The sequence below is a fragment of the Sus scrofa genome, chromosome 18 (assembly GCF_000003025.6).
Source record: "Sus scrofa isolate TJ Tabasco breed Duroc chromosome 18, Sscrofa11.1, whole genome shotgun sequence".
NCBI lineage: Eukaryota > Metazoa > Chordata > Mammalia > Artiodactyla > Suidae > Sus > Sus scrofa.
This window is the reverse complement of record NC_010460.4, coordinates 6,967,361-6,989,277: the sequence shown is the minus strand read 5'-3', so window position 1 is coordinate 6,989,277 and position 21,917 is coordinate 6,967,361. Positions and strand designations below refer to the sequence as shown.

General features: G+C 47.3%; 1 protein-coding gene across 4 annotated transcripts; it reads left to right on the top strand.

Moving 5' to 3' along the window:
* TMEM139 (transmembrane protein 139) lies at nucleotides 15,148–18,391 on the top strand. Of its 4 annotated transcripts, none has more exons than XM_013990764.1 (3): nucleotides 15,148–15,992; nucleotides 16,885–17,133; nucleotides 17,357–18,391. In XM_013990764.1, the coding sequence occupies exons 2-3, from the start codon at nucleotides 16,901–16,903 to the stop codon at nucleotides 17,751–17,753; spliced, it is 630 nt and encodes a 209-aa protein (XP_013846218.1). In that variant the 5' UTR covers nucleotides 15,148–15,992; nucleotides 16,885–16,900; the 3' UTR covers nucleotides 17,754–18,391. The 4 variants fall into 4 exon arrangements, with proteins under 4 accessions (XP_013846218.1, XP_003134620.1, XP_005657778.1 ...); XM_003134572.4 differs by having other exon boundaries at nucleotides 15,150–16,014; XM_005657721.2 differs by lacking the exon at nucleotides 15,148–15,992 and adding an exon at nucleotides 16,021–16,540.

Below are 21,917 nucleotides of genomic sequence, written 5' to 3'. Positions count from 1 at the left end.
TTGTTTTCACTCAGCATAACCCTTGCGGCCCACCCAAGGTGTTTGTGTGTATCCTTAGCTTGTTCTTTTTATTGCAGAGTCATGTTTTGTGGGATGGATGCACCAGTTTGTTTAACCTGTTGAAGGACATTTAGGTTGTTGCCAAGTTTGGAACTGAAAAACAGTTCCTGGACCGAATTTCAGTGTGTGTGTGTGTGTGTGTGTGTGTCACACCAACAAGCAATTCTCAGATGCCAGCATGATACCTGAGAATTCAACTCAATTCTGACACTGTCTCCCGAGAGACAACATCACATTCCACAGGTAAAACCACCCTCAACCTCAGGTACCAGCTGTGAGTCCCGCTTGTCACCTGCAATTCTGACAGACTGGCTCTAAACCAGAGGTTCTCATGACTCCCTCCTTGGGTTTGATTAATTTTCTAGAACAGCTCACAGAACTCAATAAAACCCATGTACTCACTAGATTAATGATTTATTATAGAAGTGTGCTAAAGGATCCAGTTCAACAGCCAGATGAAGAGATATGTAGGGTGAGGGCCTGAACAAAGGAGCGTGTCCTCACTGAGCTTGGTGAGCAGCCCCATGGCACATGGCAGCAGTCCAGTTCCCCAGTGAAGAAACTCTCCAGTGAGGCCCAGGAAGCCCTCCTTTTGCGGTGTTAATGGAGGCTTCATTACGTAGTCATGATTGACTAAATCTCTGGCCAATGGCAGCTGATTCAATCTCAAGCCCTTCTTTCCTCCCCAGAAATCAGGGGGCGGGACTGAAAATTCCAACCTTCTAATCAACCAGTTGGTTCTCCTTGCAACCAGGCCCCACCCATAGTTGTTTCTAAAAGTCACTTCAAAAAGGAGTTCTCTTCTGGTACAGAGGGTTGAGGACCCAGCATTGTCACTGCAGTGGCTCCAGGCACTGCTGTGGTGTGGGTTCAATCTCTGGCCTGGGAACTTCCAATAAATAAAAAAAATATCGCTTCATTAACATATCAAAGACACATTTATCATCACTCTCCTGGCTTAGGATATGCCAAGGCTTTGGGGAGCTATGAGCCGAGAACTGTGGATGAAAACCACATATGTGTGAGAAATATATTTTGGTTATCTAAATATGCAAATATAGGAGTTCCCATCATGGCAAAGTGGTTAACGAATCTGACTGGGAACCATGAGGTTGCAGGTTCGATCCCTGGCCTTGCTCAGTGGGTTAAGGATCCAGCGTTGCCGTGAGCTGTGGTGTAGGTCTCAGACATGGCTCGGATCTAGCATTGCTGTGTCTGTGGTGTAGGCCGGCAGCTATAGCTCCCATTCACCCCCTAGCCTGGGAACCTCCATATGCCATGGGAGCGGCCCAAGAAATGGCAAAAAAATAATAAAAAGTAAATATATATATATTTCTTACCGATTACAATATCACAGGAGTTTTTCAAGTAAATTTGCTATGAACATACATGTACAGGGTTTTGTGTGCACATAAATTTTCATTTCTCTGGGGTAAATGAACAAGGGTACAATTGCTGAGTCATGTGGTAAGTGCATGTTTATTTTTATAAGACACTCCTATACTTTTCCATAGTGGCCATATCATTTTACCTTCCTACAAGCAATTCATGAATGATCCAGTTTCTCCACATCCTCACCAGCATTTGGTGTTATTACAGCTTCTTATTTTATCTTTTCTGATTGGTGTGTAGTGGTAGCTCACTGTGATTTTAATTGGAATTTTCTTTCCTTCAGCCACAGCAACGCAGGACCCGAGCCACTGTCTGCGACTTACGTCACAGCTCGCAGCAATGCCGGATCCTTAACCCCCTGAGCAAGGCCAGGGATTGAACTGCATCCTCATGGATACTAGTCGGATTCGTTTCCACTGTGCCACAACAGGAACTCCCTACTTGGCATTTTCTTAAGGGCTAATGATGTTGAACATCTTTTTGTGTGCTTATTTGCCATCTGTACATCTTCTTCAGTGAAATATCTGTTAATGCCTTTTGCCCACATTCCAGTTGGATTGATCTGATAAATTTCCATATTTTACTTGGAAGACTACAAGACGCTGATGAAGGAAACTGAAGATGACACAACCAGATGGAAAGCTATATTGTGTTTGTGGATCAGAAGAAAAACTATTGTTAAGATGACCATCCTATACATGGCAAGCTACGGATTTAATGCAATCTCTATCAAAATACCAAGGGCATTTTCCTCAGAACTAGAAAAAATAATCCTAAAATTTGTATGGAGGCACAAAAGGCCCTGAATAGCAAAAGCAATCTTGAGAATAGACAAAGCTGCAGATATCACATTCCCTGATTTCAAACTATACCATGAACCCATAGTAATCAAAACTGTATAGGGTGGTGCAAAAATAGACACAGAGATCACTGGAGCAGAATAGAGAATCCAGAAATAAAGCCATGCTTATACGGAAAATTGATCTAAAAACAAAGGAGCACGGATATACAATGGGGAAAACATAGTCTCTTCAATAAATAGTGTTGGGGGAGTTCCCCAGTGGTTCAGCAGGTTAAGGATCTGGTATTGTCACTGCTGTGGCTTGGGTCACTGCTGTGGCACAGGTTCAACCCCTAGCCCAGGAACTTCCACATGCCAAGGGCACGGCCAAAAAAAAAAAATTATGTTGGGAAAACTAGACAACTACACACAAAAGAATCAAACTGGACTACTCACACTACGCATAAAAATAAATTCAAGATGGGTTAAACACTTAAATGTAAGCCCTGAAACCATAGAACTGCTAGAAGAAAACATAAGCCATAAGCTCTTTGACATCAGTCTTAGTATAGGGAGGTATGTCTCCTCAGGCAAGGGAAGCAAAAGTAAAACTATGGAAGTGGGTCCACATCAAACTAAAAAGTTTTGCACAGTGAGAGAAACTAGCAATAAGATGAAAAGGCCACCCACTGAATGGAAGAAGATATTTGCAAATGACATATTCAATGAGGAGTTAATATCCAAAATACACATAAAACTCATACGAGTCAACATAAAAAAAAAAACAATTAAAAACTGGGCAGAATATCTAAAGAGACATTTTTCCAAAGAAGGCACAGAGAAAGCTGACAGGCACGTGAAAAGACGCTCAGCATCTTCAGGGAGATGCAAATCAAAACCATAATGAGACACCTCCTGACGCCTGTCAGAATGACTATTGCAATAATAGTAATAACAATAAGCTTGGCAAGGATGCGGAGAAAAAGGCATCCTCATGTACTTTTTCGGTGGGCATGTAAATTGGTACAGCCACTATGGATACTAGAATAGAAAGTCCTCAAAAAATTCAAAATAGGACTACCAGATAACCCAACAATTCCACTCCCTGGTATTTATCCAGAGAAAACAGAAACACTAATTCAAAAAGACACACACACCACTATGTTCATTACAACATTATTTCCAATAGCCAAGATATGGAAGCAACCTAGGTGCCCACCAATAGGTGAACGGAAAAGAAGATGTGGTAAATACACACGATGTAGTATTACTCAGCCATTGAAGAGAACAAGGTCTTGCCATTTACAGCATGGAGGGACTGGAGGGATAAATCAGGCAGAGATGGCAAAGCCCTGTATCCTTTCATTTACACGTGGAATCTAAAAAACAAAACAAATGAACAAACATAACAAAACAGAAACAGAGTTACAGATACAGAGAACAAACAGGTGGTTGCCAGAGGGGAGGAGTGGGAAGAGGGTATTACTGGGTGAGGGAAATTAAGAGGTACAAACTTCCAGGTGCAAAATAAATGAGCCACAGGTATGAAATGTCCAAGGTGGGAAATATAGTAAATAGTTATATAATATCTTTGAATGATGACATAGTTTAATTAGACTTTCCCTCGTGATCATTTTGAAATGTATGGAAATAACGAAACACTATGTTGTATAACAGGAACTAACAGAGTGTTGCAGGTCGATTATACCTCAACAAACAAACAAACACACTCAGAAAAAGATGAGATGTGTGGTAACCAGAGGAAGGGGGTGGGGGAAAGGGGAGTTGGCTGAAGGTGGCAAAAAGTACCAAGGGCGAGTTATAAGATAAATAAACACTAGGAATAAAATGAACAACAGGATAAATGTAATTAATGCTGCTATATGTTATACGTGAAAGGTGTTAAGAGAGTAAATCCTAAGAGTTCTCATCGCGGGGAAAATTTTTTTTTCTATTTCTTTAATTCTGTATTGATATGAGATGATGTTCACTAAACTAATTGTGATAATCATTTCATGATGTATGCAAGTCGATTCATTATGCTGTACACCTTAAACTTATACAGCATGCCAGTAAAGTTGGAAGAAAAAGAAATTTCCTAAAATTTCCTTTTTTTTAAGAGTTCTTTTGTGATGCAACAAGTTAAGGATCCGGTATTGTCATTACAGCAGCTCAGGTCACTGTTGTGGTGTAGGTTGAATTCCTGGCTCGGAAACTTGGGCATGTTGCAGATGTGGCCAAAAAATAATAATAAAATACAATTTCCACACTGTTTTTAATAAGATATTTTAATCTTTTTTTTTTTTTTTTGGTCTTTTTAGTGCCGCACCTGTGGCATATGGAAGTTCCCAATCTAGGGTTGAGAACTGCCAGCCTACACCACAGCCATAGCAATGCCAGATCTGAACTGCGTCTGAGATCTATACCTCAGCTCATGGCAACCTCAGATCCTTAACCCACTGAGTAAGGCCAGGGATTGAACCCACATCCTCATGGATACTAGTCGGTTTCATTACTGCTAAAGCCACGACAGGAACTCCAATAGATTTCAAAAGAATGCACAAACGGTAAGAATACATTTTTGAGACAAGTGGGGGGTAAAATAACATGGATTGAGTACTAGGTAACGTGAAGGAATTAATGTCAATTGCCTAAGTGTGATAATGGCAGAGTGGCTGTGCACAGAAAAGCTCCCATCAGTTCAAAGTGCATTCTGACGTATTTCAGGTAGAAGTAACATGATGACTTTTCAGAGCTGGGAGAGATGGAAGGAACAGGAGTGAAACACTCCTGTTCACTCCTGTTTCATCTGAAACAGGAGTGGCAGAATGTTGGTAATTGTTGAAGTTGTGTGATGGGTTACAAAGAGGATTCATTACGCTACCCTTTTCGCATTTGCCTGTGTTGGGATATTTCCAGAATAAAAATGTTTTAAAAAGACAATGTGGGAGTTCCCATCCTGGCGCAGCAGAAACAAATCCAACCAGGAACCATCAGGTTGCAAGTTTGATCCCTGACCTCGCTCAGTGGTTTAAGGATCCTGCGTTGCTGTGGCTGTGGCATAGGCCAGCAGCTGTAGCTCCAATTGGACCCCTAGCCTGGAAACCTCCATGTGCTGTGGGTGTGGCCCTAAAAAAAAGAGAGAGAGAGAGAGAGAGAATGTAATGAAAATGCAAGTTTGTGTTATTACATGTTTTCATCATATCCCCACAGTGCTAGGCATGCAAGGCCAGCTTCACGAACCTGCCACCTGTGCCACGCAGGGCCTCACACATGCTTTAGTGCTTTGCTCCCGTGTTTTTTTTTTTGTTTTGTTTTTTTGTTTTTGTTTTTTTTGTTTTGCTTTTTAGGGCCGTACCCACAGCATATGGAATTTTCCAGGCTAAGGGTCAAATCAGAGCTGCAGCTGCCAGCCTATGCTATAGCCACAGCAACTCAGGATCTCGAGGCAGCTCATGGCAATGCCGGATCCTTAACCCACTGATCAAGGCCAGAGATCGAACCTGAATCCTCATGAATGCTAGTCAGATTTGTTACCACTGGGCCATGATGGGAACTCCTGCTCTCATGGTCTTGAAAATTTTTTTAGCCACATCCCCAGCATGTGGAAGTTCCCGGACCATGGATCAAACCCAGGCAACGGCAGTGACCCAAGCCACTGCAGTGACAATGCTGGACCTTAACCCACTGTGCCACAGGAGAACTCCAAGGTCTTGAAATTCCTAATGATTTTGAGCAAGGGGCCCTTCATTTTCATTCTGCACTGGACCCCACAAATTATGTATCTGGAGCTGATCCTATAAGCACATAGTACATGCTCAGTGAATGCTTGTCAAATAAATGGAACAAAGAGAAGATAACGAAGGAGAAAGGGAAAACAATTTGGAGGTACAAAAAGGAGGAGATAACAAGGTCAAAGGAGAGCGGAATAAAGTCATGAAGTAAAAAGTTAATGTGATTCCAAAAAAACGATGCTGCTGGGGAGACAAGGAGGTTCAGAGAGAAAGCCGGGAGGAAAGGGCCCATTATTCATCCTTCCCCTTCTCAGAGGAACCACAGCCCTTCGTTCAGCTACAATTCCCAAGTATAAGCAAAAGCAACAGTGGAAGCAGAAAGAGGAAGCCGCTTGGATCCAAGGAAAGAAAGGCTTGTAGGCTGGGAGGCAAACTGAACCCATTCCCTTTGCTGGTCCCTCACCAATAATCTCAGCCTAGAGAGTGCCCCCAATGTCTTTACAGCAAAGTGGAGAAAAAGGAGAGCCCTTGACGTGGAACAGACCAGCTCCCTCTACAGCCAAACCCATGTTCAAGGCTGTGGTTGTCTCTCGCTAATGCAAGACTGGGAAAGACTGGAAAATGGTTTGGGGAGGGGGGAGGATCAAGGAATCAAAAGGTCATAAATTGGAGTTCCCGTCGTGGCACAGTGGAGACGAATCCGACTAGGAACCCTGAGGTTGCGGGATCGATCCCTGCCCTTGCTCAGTGGGTTAAGGATCCGGTGTAGCCGTGAGCTGTGGTGTAGGTCACAGACGCATCTCAGATCTGGCGTTGCTGTGGCTCTGGCTGTGGTGTAGGCGGGCGGCTACAGCTCTGCTTAGACCCCTAGCCTGGGAACCTCTTATGCTGCTGGCGTGGCCCTAAAAGGACAAAAGACAAACAAACAAAGAAACAAAAAGATCATAAATCATTAACAGCAAGTATTCGCTAATTACCAATAAATCGTACAAGTATTTATTGCCTACTCCATGCCTAACAATGAGAAAGATATAAAAAGGAGTGTAAATAAACCCCACCCTTACTCATGATGCATTCTGGTCCCCACCCTTCACAGCACCCAGTCTCTCCTCTGAACCCCAGCAGCACTTTGTACCTCACGCCACAGCATTTGTCACTTTGTACCTTGTCTTAGGGCAGCGATGTACATGACTTTCCTCTTCTTGGCAGTAGGCTCCTGAAGGGTGAGACGCCTGTTGGATCTACTGCATATGCCTTAGAATGTCCCTTGAAGCAAATGAACAATAAAAAAAATGTCTTGAATCCAAGTGTGACAGCTCACGGTGGACTAGGTGTGAGGAAATAGGCACTCCTGCAGTGTGGGTGGGAGTGGGAATTTTTACCACTCCTTTCAAAAGCATTTTGGCAACACGTATATCAAAAACTTCACTGTTAGGAATGTTTCCTATTTACACATGTAAATAAAGACAGACAAAGAAACACAGGAACTTCCGGAGTTCCCGTCATGGCACAGCAGAAACGAATCCGACTAGAAACTATAAGGTTTTGGGTTTGATCCCTGGCCTCACTCAGTGGGTTAAGGATCCAGCGTTGCCATGGGCTGTGGTGTAGGTTGCAGACGAGGCTTGGATCCTATGGCTGTGGTGTAGGCCAGCAGCTGTAGCTCTGATTGGACCCCTAGCCTGGGAACCTCCATATGCCACAGGTGCGGCCCTAAAAAGCAAATAAATAAATAAATAAATAAATAAAATAAAACAGATGGAGGAGTTCCCGTCGTGGCGTAGTGGTTAAGGAATCCGACTAGGAACCATGAGGTTGCGGGTTCGGTCCCTGCCCTTGCTCAGTGGGTTAACGATCCGGCGTTGCCGTGAGCTGTGGTGTAGGTTGCAGACGCGGCTCAGATCCCGCGTTGCTGTGGCTCTGGCGTAGGCCGGTGGCTATGGCTCCGATTCAACCCCTAGCCTGGGAACCTCCATATGCCGCAGGGGCGGCCCAAGAAATAGCAAAAAGACAAAAAACAACAACAACAACAAAAAAAAACAGATGGATAAAGCAATGGATGGATATGTAATAAGTCAAGTATAGTGAAATATTAATTATAGAATATACATTGTGTGTACATGAGTGTTCATGTAAAATTCTTTTCTGGGTTTTGTTCTGTTTTGTTTTGTTTTTTAGTTGGGGGTGGTGTTTCACCCAAGGCATGTGGAAGTTCCCTGGCCAGGGACGGAATCCGAGCCTGGGCCCCTGCTGTGACAACACCAGATCCTTAACCCACTGTGAGGATGACTCTAACTAAACGAATCACATACTTTCTCTGAGCTGGTTTTCCTCTCTGTAACATGACAATGATAATCGTGGGGTGTCCCTAGTGGTCTAGTGGTTAGGACGCAGGTGCTTTCACGGCTGTGGCCCAAGTTCCATCCCTGGCCTGGGAACTGAGATCCTACATCAAGCCACTGCATGCTGCGACCAAAAGAGGACAAAAAAGGAAAGAAAAAAGAAAAAGAAAATAATAATCAGACTTAGCCCGCCTGATTGTTTAGGATCAAATAAGATTACAGATGTGGCCAAATTGTTTCTACCATGAACACCCTGTTAGAAGCCACCTGCAAAAAAAAAAAAAAAAAAAAAAAAAAAAAAAAATTAAAATACAACCAATAGGAGGAAAAAAAAAAAAAGAAGAAGCCACCTGCGCATTAGGCGTCTACGAGCCATTCAGTTCAAACGTCACTTTTACGATCAGTCTTCATTAGCTCATAAAAGATGAATATCCTGATACAGAACCTACAATCTTAACTTCTCAATCTTCCCCTATAAGGTGATAACCTTATTTTATCTTCTGATCTTTTATCTCTTTTGCTGCCTTTGCTGTCTGAAGATGAGCCTTTTCTGAAGGTGCCAAACAATGGTATCAAACCACTCCTCCGGGAAAACCAGGATAATGATCTTGGAAGGTCATAGGTGTTTTGGTAAATTATCATCATTAGGCAGTCAAAAAATGTTTCCAGTTGGTTGACAGTGGTTAAGAGCCAGCTTCTGGACTGGGATGGCGGGCTCACATCTTGAGCCTACCCTTGATCAGCTACACCGGTTCCTCAAGTTTCTGACCTCACCTATAAAATGATACAATAATAGCCACCACTATTTTATTTTAAATTACTTAATTTGTGCAAAGCATTTAGCAAGGTGGGCAGTACATACAAAACATTCTACACATGTTGGCTGTAAGCATTAAGCAGACCCAGATTCTAAAACACAAAACCTGGAGACAGAAATCTGGAGACACAGAGAAGAATATAACAGGATACATCTGTTACCTTTCCTGGGAACTCTGTCCATAACCTCCACTTCTCCCCTATCGCCTAACCTCTGACTTCCCTTCCCCATCATCCCCCAAATGAGGCAGCATAGTGGGCAGCCAAGAAGGGTGCTCCAGGAGTTCCTGTCGTGGCTCAGTGGAAATGAATCCGACTAGGAACCATGAGGTTGAGGGTTTGATCCCTGGCCTCTCTCAGTGGGGTAAGGATCTGGCGTTGCCGTGAGCTGTGGTGTAGGTCGCAGACGTAGCTTGGATTCCAAGTTGCTGTGGCTGTGGCTGTGGCCGGCAGCTTTAACTCCAATTGGACCCCTAGCCTGGGAACTTCCATATGCCGTGGGTGCAGTCCTAAAAGGACAAAAAAAAAAAAAAAAAAAAAAAAAAAAAAAAAGAAGGGTGCTCCAAACCCTAGCAGGGTGGTTTGCAGAAAGCAGGCAATAGAAAGTGGAAAGACAACTAAATTAAGTGGAGACTTCATATTTTGCCAAGAATACCAAGCTGATTAAGAAAAAAGCAAAGTAAAACCTTTGGGATGGAGGTTGGCCATATGTATTCAGGGCAATAAAAAATTTCATTTGTCTCAATAGTGACATTCTTTAGAATTCAGTTGGAGTAAATAATCCAAAAAGAAGGAAAAACTACACCTAAGAAGATATTCATTGTCTTGGGCCATTTCTTGGGCCACTCCCACAGCATATGGAGGTTCCCAGGCTAGGGGTCTAATCGGAGCTGTAGCCGCCGGCCTACACCAGAGCCACAGCAATGTGGGATCCAAGCCACATCTGCAACCTATACCACAGCTCACGGCAATGCCGGATCCCTAAACCCACTGAGCAAGGCCAGGGATTGAACCCACAACCTCACGGTTCCTAGTCAGATTCGTTAACCACTGAGCCACGATGGGAACTCCTGTAGCATTATTTTTTTAAACAGCTTCATAGAGGTACAATTCACTCCCCCCTTTTTTTTGCCACACCCCAGGCATGTGGAAGTTCCCAGGCCAGCGATTAAACCTGCCATCATAGCAGTGACCCAAGCCACTGCAGTGACAACACCAGATTCTTAATCACCGTGCCACAATGGAAATCCCTCACCCCTTAAATCAGGGCAATCTTGCTTTTAGCCGCTAGCTGGTCTAGTGGCTAGGATTCTTGGTTTTCATCCAGGCTGCCCAGGTTCATTCCAGAACAGAGAATTAAGATCTCGCTTCAAGCCATCACTCACTGCTTTCTTTCCAAAATGGGGGGGGGGGCAGTAGGGGATTGGCTCCAGCATCCCCACAGATACCAAAATCCAGGGATGGTCATGTCCCTTATATGAAATGACGCAGTTTTTGAATATGACCTAGCACATGTTCCCCATTGTTACATTAGTGGAATACCCACTACAATGAAAATAGTTGTAAATACCATGTAAATGACATGTAAATAGTTACCAGCCCTCAGCAAATTCAAGCTTTGCTTTTGGGAATTTTTTTTTTTTTTTTTTTTTTCTTTCTAGGGCTGCACCTGCAGCATATGGAGATTCCCAGGCTAGGGGTTGAATTGGAGCTGTAGCCCCTGGCCTACAGCACAGCTCACAGCATCAATGGATGCCTAACCCACTGATGGAGGCCAGGGATCAAACCATCCTCATGGATGCCAGTCAGATTTGTTTCTGCCGACCCACAACGGGACCGCTTGGAACTTTCTAGATAACTTTTTTCTGAATACTGATGTGAAGGTGGTTGAATCTGAGTGATTACAGAACCTGTGGCTACAGAGGGCTGAATGTAATAACCAGTTTTCCTCCCACACCTACTTCCTAGAGCGACGCAGCTCATGGAGACTCACAGCCTTCCTGCTACATCTGTGGCCTCCCACTCCTCTTTATCGATCTGGGCTAGAGAATCAACGTGAACATTCCACCCCCACACACAACTGAAACTGATAACACTTATGGCTTGAACCCAGCCAGAACTCAGATTGGGACTTGCACCCATGGTTTTTAAATTACAATTACTGGCCGGGTGTCTGGACTTACTGAAGCTTGGGTTCTTTGTGCTTCAGCACAGAGGGAATTCAGCGAGAGACAAAGTGAGAGGCAAGAAATAGATTTATTAAGATGAGAAGCTTGAGAGATGCAAGCGGGCAGGCAAGGAGGCTCTGCCTGAGGATTAGGTGGGTGACAGCTTTATAACTCAAGGGAAGTGGGGGTGGGAAAAGACTTCCTCTTTCTTCAAGTATTAGCTCCTCTTTGGAATCTAATAAGAGAGTGTTTGACCCTATAAGGTCAAACTAGGACTGTCAAGGTACTTATTCAAATCAGCCCAAGAGAGGTCCTTGAAGTCCTGCTCTTGGACCTGAGGGTGATGACCTGAGGCATATCTCCTGCTTTTATCTGTGGGAAGCCTGCTTTGTTCTGATGGCTTTCTTGAGCGACTATTAACTTACAGTGATCTCCCAAAGTTCCCTGGGTTTCCCTCTCTGTCTGTGGTCCCCTACTGGGACTCCTACAACTTCCTGTGTTAACTACTGTGTAACCTCCTATCCATCCCTATCACAACCACGCGGGCACACTGGTTCTCATCGGTATCCTCATCCTCATTTTTCTCCTCTGTCTGTCTCTCTCTCTCTCACACACACACACACACACACACACACACACACTCACTGCACACATCCTCTGCTGCAGGAACCCTGCCAGTGCCCCCAAGACGGTCCTTGGGGTTAGATGTGTGACCATCATCTGCTACCCCCTCAGTTTGTCCACTAGTAACACTCTAAAGACATGGAGCTCAGCTTTGTCTCAAGAACAAAGTGAAACTGAGCAGGACTCTGTGGGGCTCCTGGGAATGGAACCCTTTGTGTGTCCTCTCCTTTCTTGTTTTTAGGAAATAGGCCTCATTCAGCCTCCCTGAGCGTCCCTGAGTTCCACGGGGCAGGTTCAAACAGCTGCTCACCAGGGAGGGGAGGGGATGCAGAGACCTGGGAGGAGTCTGGAAACCATACTGTGGCCTTGGGGCAGGGTCCTGGTTTCTCCTCAAGGGATACACAGAATAATATCTTTGAATTCTTCTGCAGAACTAAAACCCCCAACCAATGAAAGATGTTAACTACTTGATGAAGCCTTCTTCATTCCAGAAAGATCGGTGGACCACCAGAACCAGTCCCAGGGCCACTGAACACCAGCTTTAAAAATAATGTAAGCTTGCATCTACTCTGATCCTTATCTGCAGCCCTGTTTTCCACTACAAAATGATAACTCCACCTCCTATTATTTCGCAAAGGAGGGGACAGTCTTTAGGGCATTAGCCTGCTGTGGCCTCCTTTGCCTGGCAAAGCAATAAAGCTAATTTTTTTTCCTTTACCCAAAACTCTGTCTCCAAGTTTCTACTTGGCACCGGGTCGTGAAGGGCAGAGTTTCAACAACAAAAATATGCTTCCAGCCACTCTGCACCTCTGAGCACCTGCCTCACCCAGACTTACTGCCATACCCATGACTGAAAAGAGGGGGTCCCTGATCTCCAGCTAGTCTTCAGTGAGGCCACGTGAAAGGGTAACCAGAAGGCTACCTCATTTTCTCCTTAGGAAATGAGAGCATTCAACTGTGTTCAGTGAGCATTTGCCATATGTCAGCAACTGTGTTCATTTCAAAGATTCAGGGATGGTGGAAACTCATCACTCACCTTGAGAGGCTGACGGTAATGATCTCAGAGGGACAGAAGTGAGTGATGGCTCGAAGCGAGACCTTAATTCTCTGCTCTGGAATTGAACCTGGGCAGCCTGGATGAAAACCAGGAATCCTAGCCACTAGACCAGTGAGAGGCTAGAAGCAGAATTGCCAGGATTCTTGCTCCCCGTTGAAAGCAAGAAGGTTTCAAGGAGGCAAAGACTGTAAAAACAAGGGTAAAGTTTATTGTTGGAAATACAGCACAACATGCTGGAGAGCACAGAGAGAAGAGTCCATTTATCTACCGCAGAAGCAAAGCATTAATACACACCCTAAAGAAGAGTGTGGGTGCAGGCGCTCCCCCTGAGCGAGGAGCATGCCAGAGAGGGGATTTGAGTCCTTTATATAGGACAGTTCTTCTGGATCTTTGTTTCCGTTTGGCCAATTATCTTGTTTTATTTCTCACACCTAACCAGACACTGGGCCCTCCCCAGCATGCGCGCACATTTTTTGGCAAGGTTGGATTCCAGAGCAAAGGGTTCTGGATGCTATCAAGGCTTATTATGGCCTGGCACCCCCTCCCTTTTTGACTCCTAGGAGTCTTAACTGTGCATGTGCCATTGGGGAGCTCTCCTTGACTCCAGGAGTAATTGAAACAGTCATCTTATCTTTCTACTCCAGCAGGGCTCAGCTCCTGCAATTAACTTTTTCCTTGAAGTGTCAAAGAGAAGCAAGGTCCAGTTTACTCAGCCTGACAAGTCCCAGCTGTTCTCAGCCCAGGGGCCCATTGACCTCCTACCTCAGTGGAAGTGCTGCCCAGCACAGGTTGCTATGCCTGAAGCATGGCGAGGCCCAACACACTGAAATGTCGAAATCTGGGCAGAGAAAGGTTTACTGTGGGGCCACGCAGGGAGAATGAGCGGCTTATACTCAAAAGACCTAACTCCCTGATGGTTTGGGGAGAAGAGTTTGTTTGTTTTGGCCACACCCACGGCATGCAAAATTTCCAGGCCAGGGATCAAACCCATGCCAAAGCAGCCACCCAGACCAGTGCAGTAACGATGCCTGATCCTCAACCCGTTGCACCACAAGGGAACTCCATGGTCTGTGGAAGAATTTTTATTTTATTTTTTTTATTTTTGTCTTTTCTAGGGCCACACTCGTGACATATGGAGGTTCCCAGGCTAGGGGTCTAATCAGAGCTGCAGCCGCCAGCCTACACCAGAGCCACAGCAACGCAAGGATCCCAGCTGAGTCTGCAACCTACACCACAGCTCACAGCAATGCCTGATCCTTAACCCACTGAGCAAGGCCAGGGATCAAACCCACAACCTCATGGTTCTTAGATTCATTAACCACTGCACCACGACAGGAACTCCGTGGAAGAATTTTTAAAGGCAATTTTTGGGTGAGAGCTGTGGGGTGTGTGACTTCTGATTGGTTGGTGGTGAGGTACTGAGGAAACTTGGGCTCGGCCTGAAGTTACCCTTATCCACCTCGGCTGGGGCCTTAGTTCCTAGAAGAGCTCAGAGATGTATTGTTACCAAACCTTTTGGGGAAATCCAGGATCACTTATCATTACTTATCATTGCACTGTTCTTTCTCTCTCTCTCTCTTTTTTTTTTTTTTTTTTTTTTTTTTTTTGCTTTTTTAGGGCCACACCTGCAGCACATGGAGGTTCCCAGGCTAGGGGTCCAATTGGAGCCGCAGCAGTCAACCTACACTACAGCCACAGCAACACAGGATCTGAGCTGTGCCTGCGACCTACACACAGCCATGCCGGATCCTCAACCCTCTGAGCGAGGCCAGGGATCGAACCCGCAATCGCATTGTTCCTAGTCGGACTCGCCTCTGCTGCGCCACAACAGGAACTCCTTTCTTTCTTTCTCTTTCTTTCTTTCTTTCTTTCTTTCTTTCTTTCTTTCTTTCTTTCTTTCTCTCTCTCTCTCTCTTTCCTTCCTTCCTTCCTTCCTTGCTTCCTTCTGTCTTTGTTTCGTTTTTTGTTGCACCTGCAGCGTATGGAAGTTCCCGGGCTAGGGGTCCAATAGAAGCCACAGCTGTCAGCCTACATCACAGCAATGTGGGATCCGAGCCACCTCAGTGACCTACACCACAGCTCTCGTCAATGCTGGATCCTTAACCCACTGAGCGAGGCCAGGGATCAAACCCTCATCCTCACAGATCCTAGTTGGATTCGTTTCTGCTGAGCCACAGCAGGACCTTGCACTGTTGTTTCCGGACTGCTCCTCCTTTGTTTTACACTCCCTTCCTTCCCTAATAAGAAACCATTTGAGTCTGCCCTAAGGGACTCTGGGAAGGTCTAGGAAGCTGAAGCCTTTTCCCAACAAAGCAGAAACAGGGGACACAGAAAGCGTTTGTATCCAGGAGGGCCCCACAGGGTCCTGCTCGGTTTCAGGGGGAAGGTATGTAAACAGAACATTACTATACAACGGGAAAGGCAGCGGAGGTGGGAGGGAATGCCATGCAGACTCAGCGGATACTGTCTCTGCAGCAGGTGTCACCTTGCAAGTGGCCTTTGAAGAATTAAGACTTACCTGGGCCAACAAGCATATACTACACACAAACAATCTTACAGGTCTGCAGAAGAGAAGGACTTCATAGAAACGGCGCTTGGGCAAGGGAAGCAGGACACATCATTCCACGTGTAAAGCACTATGTGAGTTAGAGATTAAGTAAACCACGGTCTGTGCTCCCAGGCACAACACAAGGCACCCGAGTACAACGCAAACTGCGTTGAGGGGAAAAGGAAAGGTGAATTTAACTCTGGTCCGAAGTACGAAGATCACGAGGACGACGGCAGGTGAGGGTGGGGAGGACTTTCTTTAGGGCTCTGGAGGGGGTGGGTGCAGTACAGTGAGGGCCGGAAAAATTAAGGTGGGGCGGTAGGAGTTCAGCCTTAAGCAGAAAAGGGGCGGAGGAAGCTGGACAGGAGGGAGGAGATTCGCGCAGAAAAGTGGGTGGAACCAGTGGGCTCCACCCCCTCCCCCGCCTCCCACTCCCCACAACCTACTTAGCGCGGAGTCTGGTGAGACAGGTGAGGGAAGAACTCGGTGCAGGTAAGAGGGGTGGGAGGGTCTGGCTCCTTGGTAGAATCCGTGACTCCTAGCTGTGCAGATTTCAGGGAACTCCTGATGGGCTGGTTTGGCCGTGGGGCTGCCAGCCAGCGGTGTTCTGTTGCAGAGGAAAGAAACGGCTTCTTCCCCTGCAGCCTCCCAGCCCCTGCGGTGATAACGCCAGGCAGGCAGGAAACTCGAAATCTGAGTTTCCGAAGTTAGGGTCGGTAGAGGTGGGGGATGCTGACGTACGTAGAGAGGTCAGGGATTACTCTGCCCCAGGCCTTTGTAAGATTCTGGGGTAGTTCTGGCCTGTGGCTTTGTTGTGTCCCTGTGAACTTTCTCCCTCTGCCTGGAGCCTGGGCTGACTGGAGAAAATGGGGAAACGAGGTCAGACAGGGTAAGTGGGCCTCTCTCCCCTGCAGGGTCAGACGGAGGGCCTCGGGCCGGGGAGGCGGGGAGTGAAGGTTGGGCGAAAGCAGTAATAAAGGGCAGGGCCTGCCCAACACCTGGATTCCAGAGATGCCAGGTGAGCACTAAGGCCGGAGGCAAGGTGTGCCCAGGACTGGGTCCTGGAGGGGTAGAAACTTAGAGATCACAGCGAAGGAGGAAGAAGGAAGGCAGGCCAGGCCATGACGTGGGAAACGTGCTTGAGGGCTGGGAGGCAGGACTCCGGGCTGGTTTCCTGGCTCTTCTCCCCTGGGACAACCGTGCGCGCCTAGAGAATTCCAGAACTGAAGGGGACCCTGCACATCATGTCTTTGGGCCATTTCTTTGAGACTGAAGAAAATGAAACCCCAAGTACTTGGAAATCTGACCCGGCCATGATGCCAGTTGCTAGTTTGGACACAACAGGTGTGTTTCTCTTTGCAGGAGTTGGGGAGGGGCCATGGTGCCAAGCCAGCTGTGGGGGAGACTGGAGAAGCCCTTTCTCTTCCTGTGCTGCGCCTCCTTCCTCCTGGGGCTGGCTTTGCTGGGGATACGGCCGGACATCGCCCCTGTTGCTTATTTCTTTCTCAGCTTGAGCGGCTTCTTCTTGTTGGTCTGCTTCCTGGCCTGCCTTTTGGAACGGGGGTCTCAATCCATGCAGACTGAGAGCCCAGGGGCCTCAAGCAATGCACGGTGAGTTAAGGGGTGGGCAGGACTGGAGGAATACACACGGACCCACTCTCCCTGTGTCCCTCTTGTCTCCAGGCATACAGCCACTGCTCTCCCTCGTCACTGGTATCAGGGAGTAGAGGGGTTGGGAGCCAGGGGAGGGGTCTTTTGCTGGTAGAGAGTAGATGCGGGGGAGAAAAAGGTTCCTTTCAAGAAGCCACTAATGACTTTTTTGCTCCCCCCTCAGGGACAATGAAGCCTTTGAAGTGCCAGCCTACGAAGAGGCCACGGTGTTGGAATCACAGAGCCACCCCCAAGAGCTGGATCAACCCCCCTCCTACAGCAGTGTTGTTGTGATCCCCCCAGCACATGAGGAGGGACAGCCTAGCCACCCAGAGGAGCCCAGGAGAGCCAGATTGGACAGGCGAGTGGGCTCAGAAGGATCTGTGACCTCAGGAAGCCATGGAAGACCCCCAGTCAGCCTGCGGCTTCGGGGAGCACGGGTTGTGTCCACTGTCCCTGACCTGCAGAGCTTGTGGACTGTCCCCAAACTGGAACCGCTGACTCCACCCCCTGCCTATGACGTCAGCCTCTGTTACCCCGATGATGATGTTTTCTATGGAAACAACTGGACACCCCCCTAAAGGGCCTTCCCAGGATCTACCGTCTTTCTGCAGCAGACTCAGGCTTTCGTTCGACCATCACTTCCCAGGGCCTGTTACGTGCCCGGAGCTGATCCACCCGCACATCACAGATGAAGACGTCAACCCAGAGGGGAGTCAGGCCACCACGAGCCAGGTCTAGTCTTGAGGTGGCACATCCCAGACATGTAGGCGGCACAATCTGAGCCTTCGGGAAATCGCCAGTGACCTGCCCCATAGCTGATTATCTCCAGAGTGAGGCTGAGGGTGAGATGAGGAGGCGAGCCAGAGAAATCTGGTGAAAGAAGAAAAGAAATACCATCTGAGTGGCAGCTATGTTGCCTCAGTTCTGGAGCTTTCCGTCCGTTAGATCACAAAAAGTGAGGTAGTAGCGCCCTCATTTGCAAAATGAGGCTTCCAAGGGTCAGAAAATTTGATGATTTGCACAGGGGCCCGCTGCTGATAAATAGCACACAAATGTCTTGAACTCTGCTCTTCTGATGCCAAAGAAGCAGGCGCTAGATGGGGCCCAGGCTGAGCAACTGTGATCTGTCCTTCTCCCCCATCTCCGCCCCCCCACCTTCCTGTGCGTTCTCTGCATCTCTCTTCTCTCTTCAAATAAACACTTATTTGCCTCACTACCTGCAGTCTCTTTGCCGAATTCTTTCTCCAAACACACAAAGTTCTGGGGACCTACTTCAAGTGGTGAGGTTAGCATTCTCACCCGACGGCAACCCCCCACCCCAAATATTTTTGGTGCCGAAACCAGGGAATTCAAGCCTCATTCAGCTATGACATAAGGCCCCTGACTTTCACTCTTGGGGTCTGTCTCTCTCGCTAGCTCTCTGCTTTGCTTTCTTTTCAAGACCCACGGGGCATCACCTCCTTCCGCCCATTGTACTACCGCTTCCGAGGGTGGCTCGTGCACTTGGCTGCACCCAGAGAATACTGGAGCCCAGGCCTGACCGCTTCCCCCATCACAGGGCTTGCCTCTTCTGGGTCCTGTGCCATAGGAAGGCCCTCACAGGGCTGCCAGACCCTCTGTCCCTCTAAGCACAGACAGGGTGCCTCCGCCTTGACTGCCACACTCCCTCACTGCACCCGGCCGGCTGCTGCTGGATGGAGCGCGTGTGGGAAGGGATAGGTGGAAGGGCCAGGCCGAGGCTCTGAAATGCCACCCACAAAAGGGAAAGGCAAGGAGAGGTTTTTCCACTAACTATCTCCCTTTCTGGCCAATGCCTGTTTTCAGAAAGAAAGCTGGGACTTACACAGGTCCTTACAACTATGAAGATTTCTGTTCCAGGAAAAATACCCCCAGAACACAGGGATTAATCCATAGAATTCATAGAGGAAACTTCAGGAAGGTTGCTCATCCTGGGTACCATGGATGCCAGGATAGCACATGGGTCCCAGGACACCCTGGCCGGCAGGGCTGCCACACGGGGGAGTAGCTGGCCCCCGCTGCGGCTAGGGTTGACAGCACTAGGTAGACACGGGGATGCTTGGAACCAGTCCTGTCTCAGGGAGCCCCCACGGGACCTCCCAACGCTAGTGCTCCTCTCTGTTGCAGGAGCATCGTCTTCTTGAAGGAATGATGGGAGACACTCCCTCCATCCCCAAGGACTCACCCCTCTGGTGCATCGAGTCACTGGGACAAGCTTTCTCTAGATTCTGTAAAAGGAAAAAAAGCTCATTTCCTTTTTCCTTCTTTCTTTTTTCTTTTGCTTTTTAGGGCCACACCTGAGGCATATGGAAGTTCCCAGGAGCTGTAGCTGCCGGCCTAGGTCACAGCCGCAGCAATGCCAGATTTCAGCCTTTGTCTGCAGCCTGCACCACAGCTCACGGCAAGGCCAGATCTCTAACCCCTTAGGCGAGGCTAGGGATTGAACCTGTGTCCTCACGGACGCTAGTCGGGTTTGTTCCTGCTGAGTCACGATGGGAACTCCATTTCCTTTTTCAATACAACCTGGCCCTGACACAGACTTGAGGGGGATGAGGCCTGGCCGGAAAATGGAAGCCTCGAATATAGTTAGACATAGTTAACTACAGTTAAGCACCTTTAGCAAAATGTAGGGAAAATGGACAGAGGTTCCTTGTGTTCAAGCTTTTATGGCCCTGAGGGAGAACCTGGAGCTATGCACATCCTGTGTCAGGGAAACATGTCTGGCTGGGCCCCATTCGGGCTACACAAAAGCCTGCTATGGAGCCCCCTATAGGGGCACCCCTAGAGGAACAGGGGTCTGAGGCAGAAGCCCTGATATTTCTTCACCATCTTCAGCCTCTCTCCCACCCTACAAGCCTCTTGGCCCTTCCTTACCAAAAGTGCAGCCAAAGCTTCTTTGCCCCTTCAGGAAGTAGTAGGCAGGCCTCAGGGAATTCCTAAAGTCCATACCCCTTTGCTTTGTCCAGCCTCTACCAGTGTTGCACACACTTAGGCAGATTCTCAGAGGAACCTAGCCAGTTCACCAGAAAATTCCAGGACTAAGTCTCTCCTGTGACCTTTACCTCCTATAATCAAAAGCCTAGGGAGTCAGACAGCTCTCTCGTCCCTCTACTCTCTCCTCCTAACCGCCCCGCTCTCAGGAAGGACGCCAAGCTTCCCGCTTCTGCAAGTTCCCTCCTCCTCCAGATTCTTCTGATCATCCTAAGACCCCCACCACTGCAGAGGGACAGTCCCCTCCAGGATGTTTTATCAGCCAGTCTGCCCCTGATAGTAGGAAAAAATTCTGTGTGGCCACCCAATACGTTGTGGGGGGGGGACTTTTTTTTTTTTTTTTTTTTTTTGTCTTTTTAGGGCCTCACCCATGGCATATGGGAGGTTCCAGGCTAGGGGTGGAACTGGAGCTACAGCTGCCGGCCTACACCACAGCTACAGCAACGCCAGATCCAAGCCTACACCACAGCTCACAGCAACACTGGATCCTCGACCCAATGAGCAAGGCCAGGGATTGAACCTGTGTCTGCATGGATACTAGTCGGATTCGTTACCGCTGAGCCACAACGGCAACTCCTATGGATGTACTTTTAGACAAGTCCTTGCATTGCTAAGAACTTCAGTTTTATGTGTTGTGTCAGACTTGATGCTGCCAGCCATTCTCAAAGCAGCATCAGCTGGCAGCTGCAACTTTACATTTTCAAGGTCTCCTCTTGTACATGAACAGAAAGAGGAGACAATGTGTATAATGAAGAATCGTTCCTGTTGTTTATGTGTTAATACCACGTCAAGCTTTAAAACCTACACCACTGGCTATCTGACTACAAGTCTCCTGGAAGTGCGGCCTAAACTGGGTTTCACACTTATATGCTAAAAAGAAATGAGAAATTATTTTTGTCTATAAATGTTCAGGTTGTCACTCCACCAACTACTTCTAACTGGGTCTGTTAAAATTTACATCCGTAAACTGGACTGACAGAAGAAGAGAGATATATATACACACATATCCATGCCAAGTGGTTCTATTCCTTTGGACAGTGTAATCCAAGCACTAACTATCTGAACTATAATAACAAATATTACCAAACATAACCTGGTTCTTACCACTGCTTGAGCCTCCAGTTACAATAATTCTTTTATTGACCTTTGGCCTCGACTTTTTAATCTGCCTGTTAAATTTGCCTCTTTCAGATTACAACAGTTTTCCTAAGAGGATAATAGTGATGTAGGGAACCCAGCCACACCATAAAACAGATCCTGTCTGAATAACAGCGAAAAGTCACCCTGGGATCCCTTGACAAGACAGGGCGAGAGTTCTATGCCCCAGTTATGTAGGGTCTGCGAGCCCCCTGCCACCTGAAGAAGCTACTGAAGATAGACCATAGCCCTTCATCTTCCCAATAAAGATGTACTGCGGTTCACATCTCTCAGGGGGGATTTGAAGCAGGGTCCCAGGTTGAGCAAATGTAATCTGTTCCCTGTGGATAGATAACTTCAAGATAAAAGCTCCTACTTGGATAAAAGATAGAGACCATCTATTTCTCATTTTCTCCGAAACTACACACTGGCAGAATGGTTCCCCAGGGACAGAGAAAGGAGGGGCACCAGACCACAGTACATCCGGTCAACTTCCCAAAGACCCTTGTGCTAAAATCCACCCTGAGGGCAGGGCCCCAAGTCAGGCAAAAGCCAGACAAAGCAAGATGACAGGCCAGAGGAAGCCCGGAAGGACT

Bases quoted from the DNA above. Each gene is read 5' to 3' on its own strand.
- TMEM139 (XM_013990764.1), top strand. From the start codon at position 16,901: ATGGTGCCAAGCCAGCTGTGGGGGAGACTGGAGAAGCCCTTTCTCTTC. The intron at 17,134-17,356 runs GTGAGTTAAGGG...CTCCCCCCTCAG, and splicing joins GGGGCCTCAAGCAATGCACG to GGACAATGAAGCCTTTGAAG.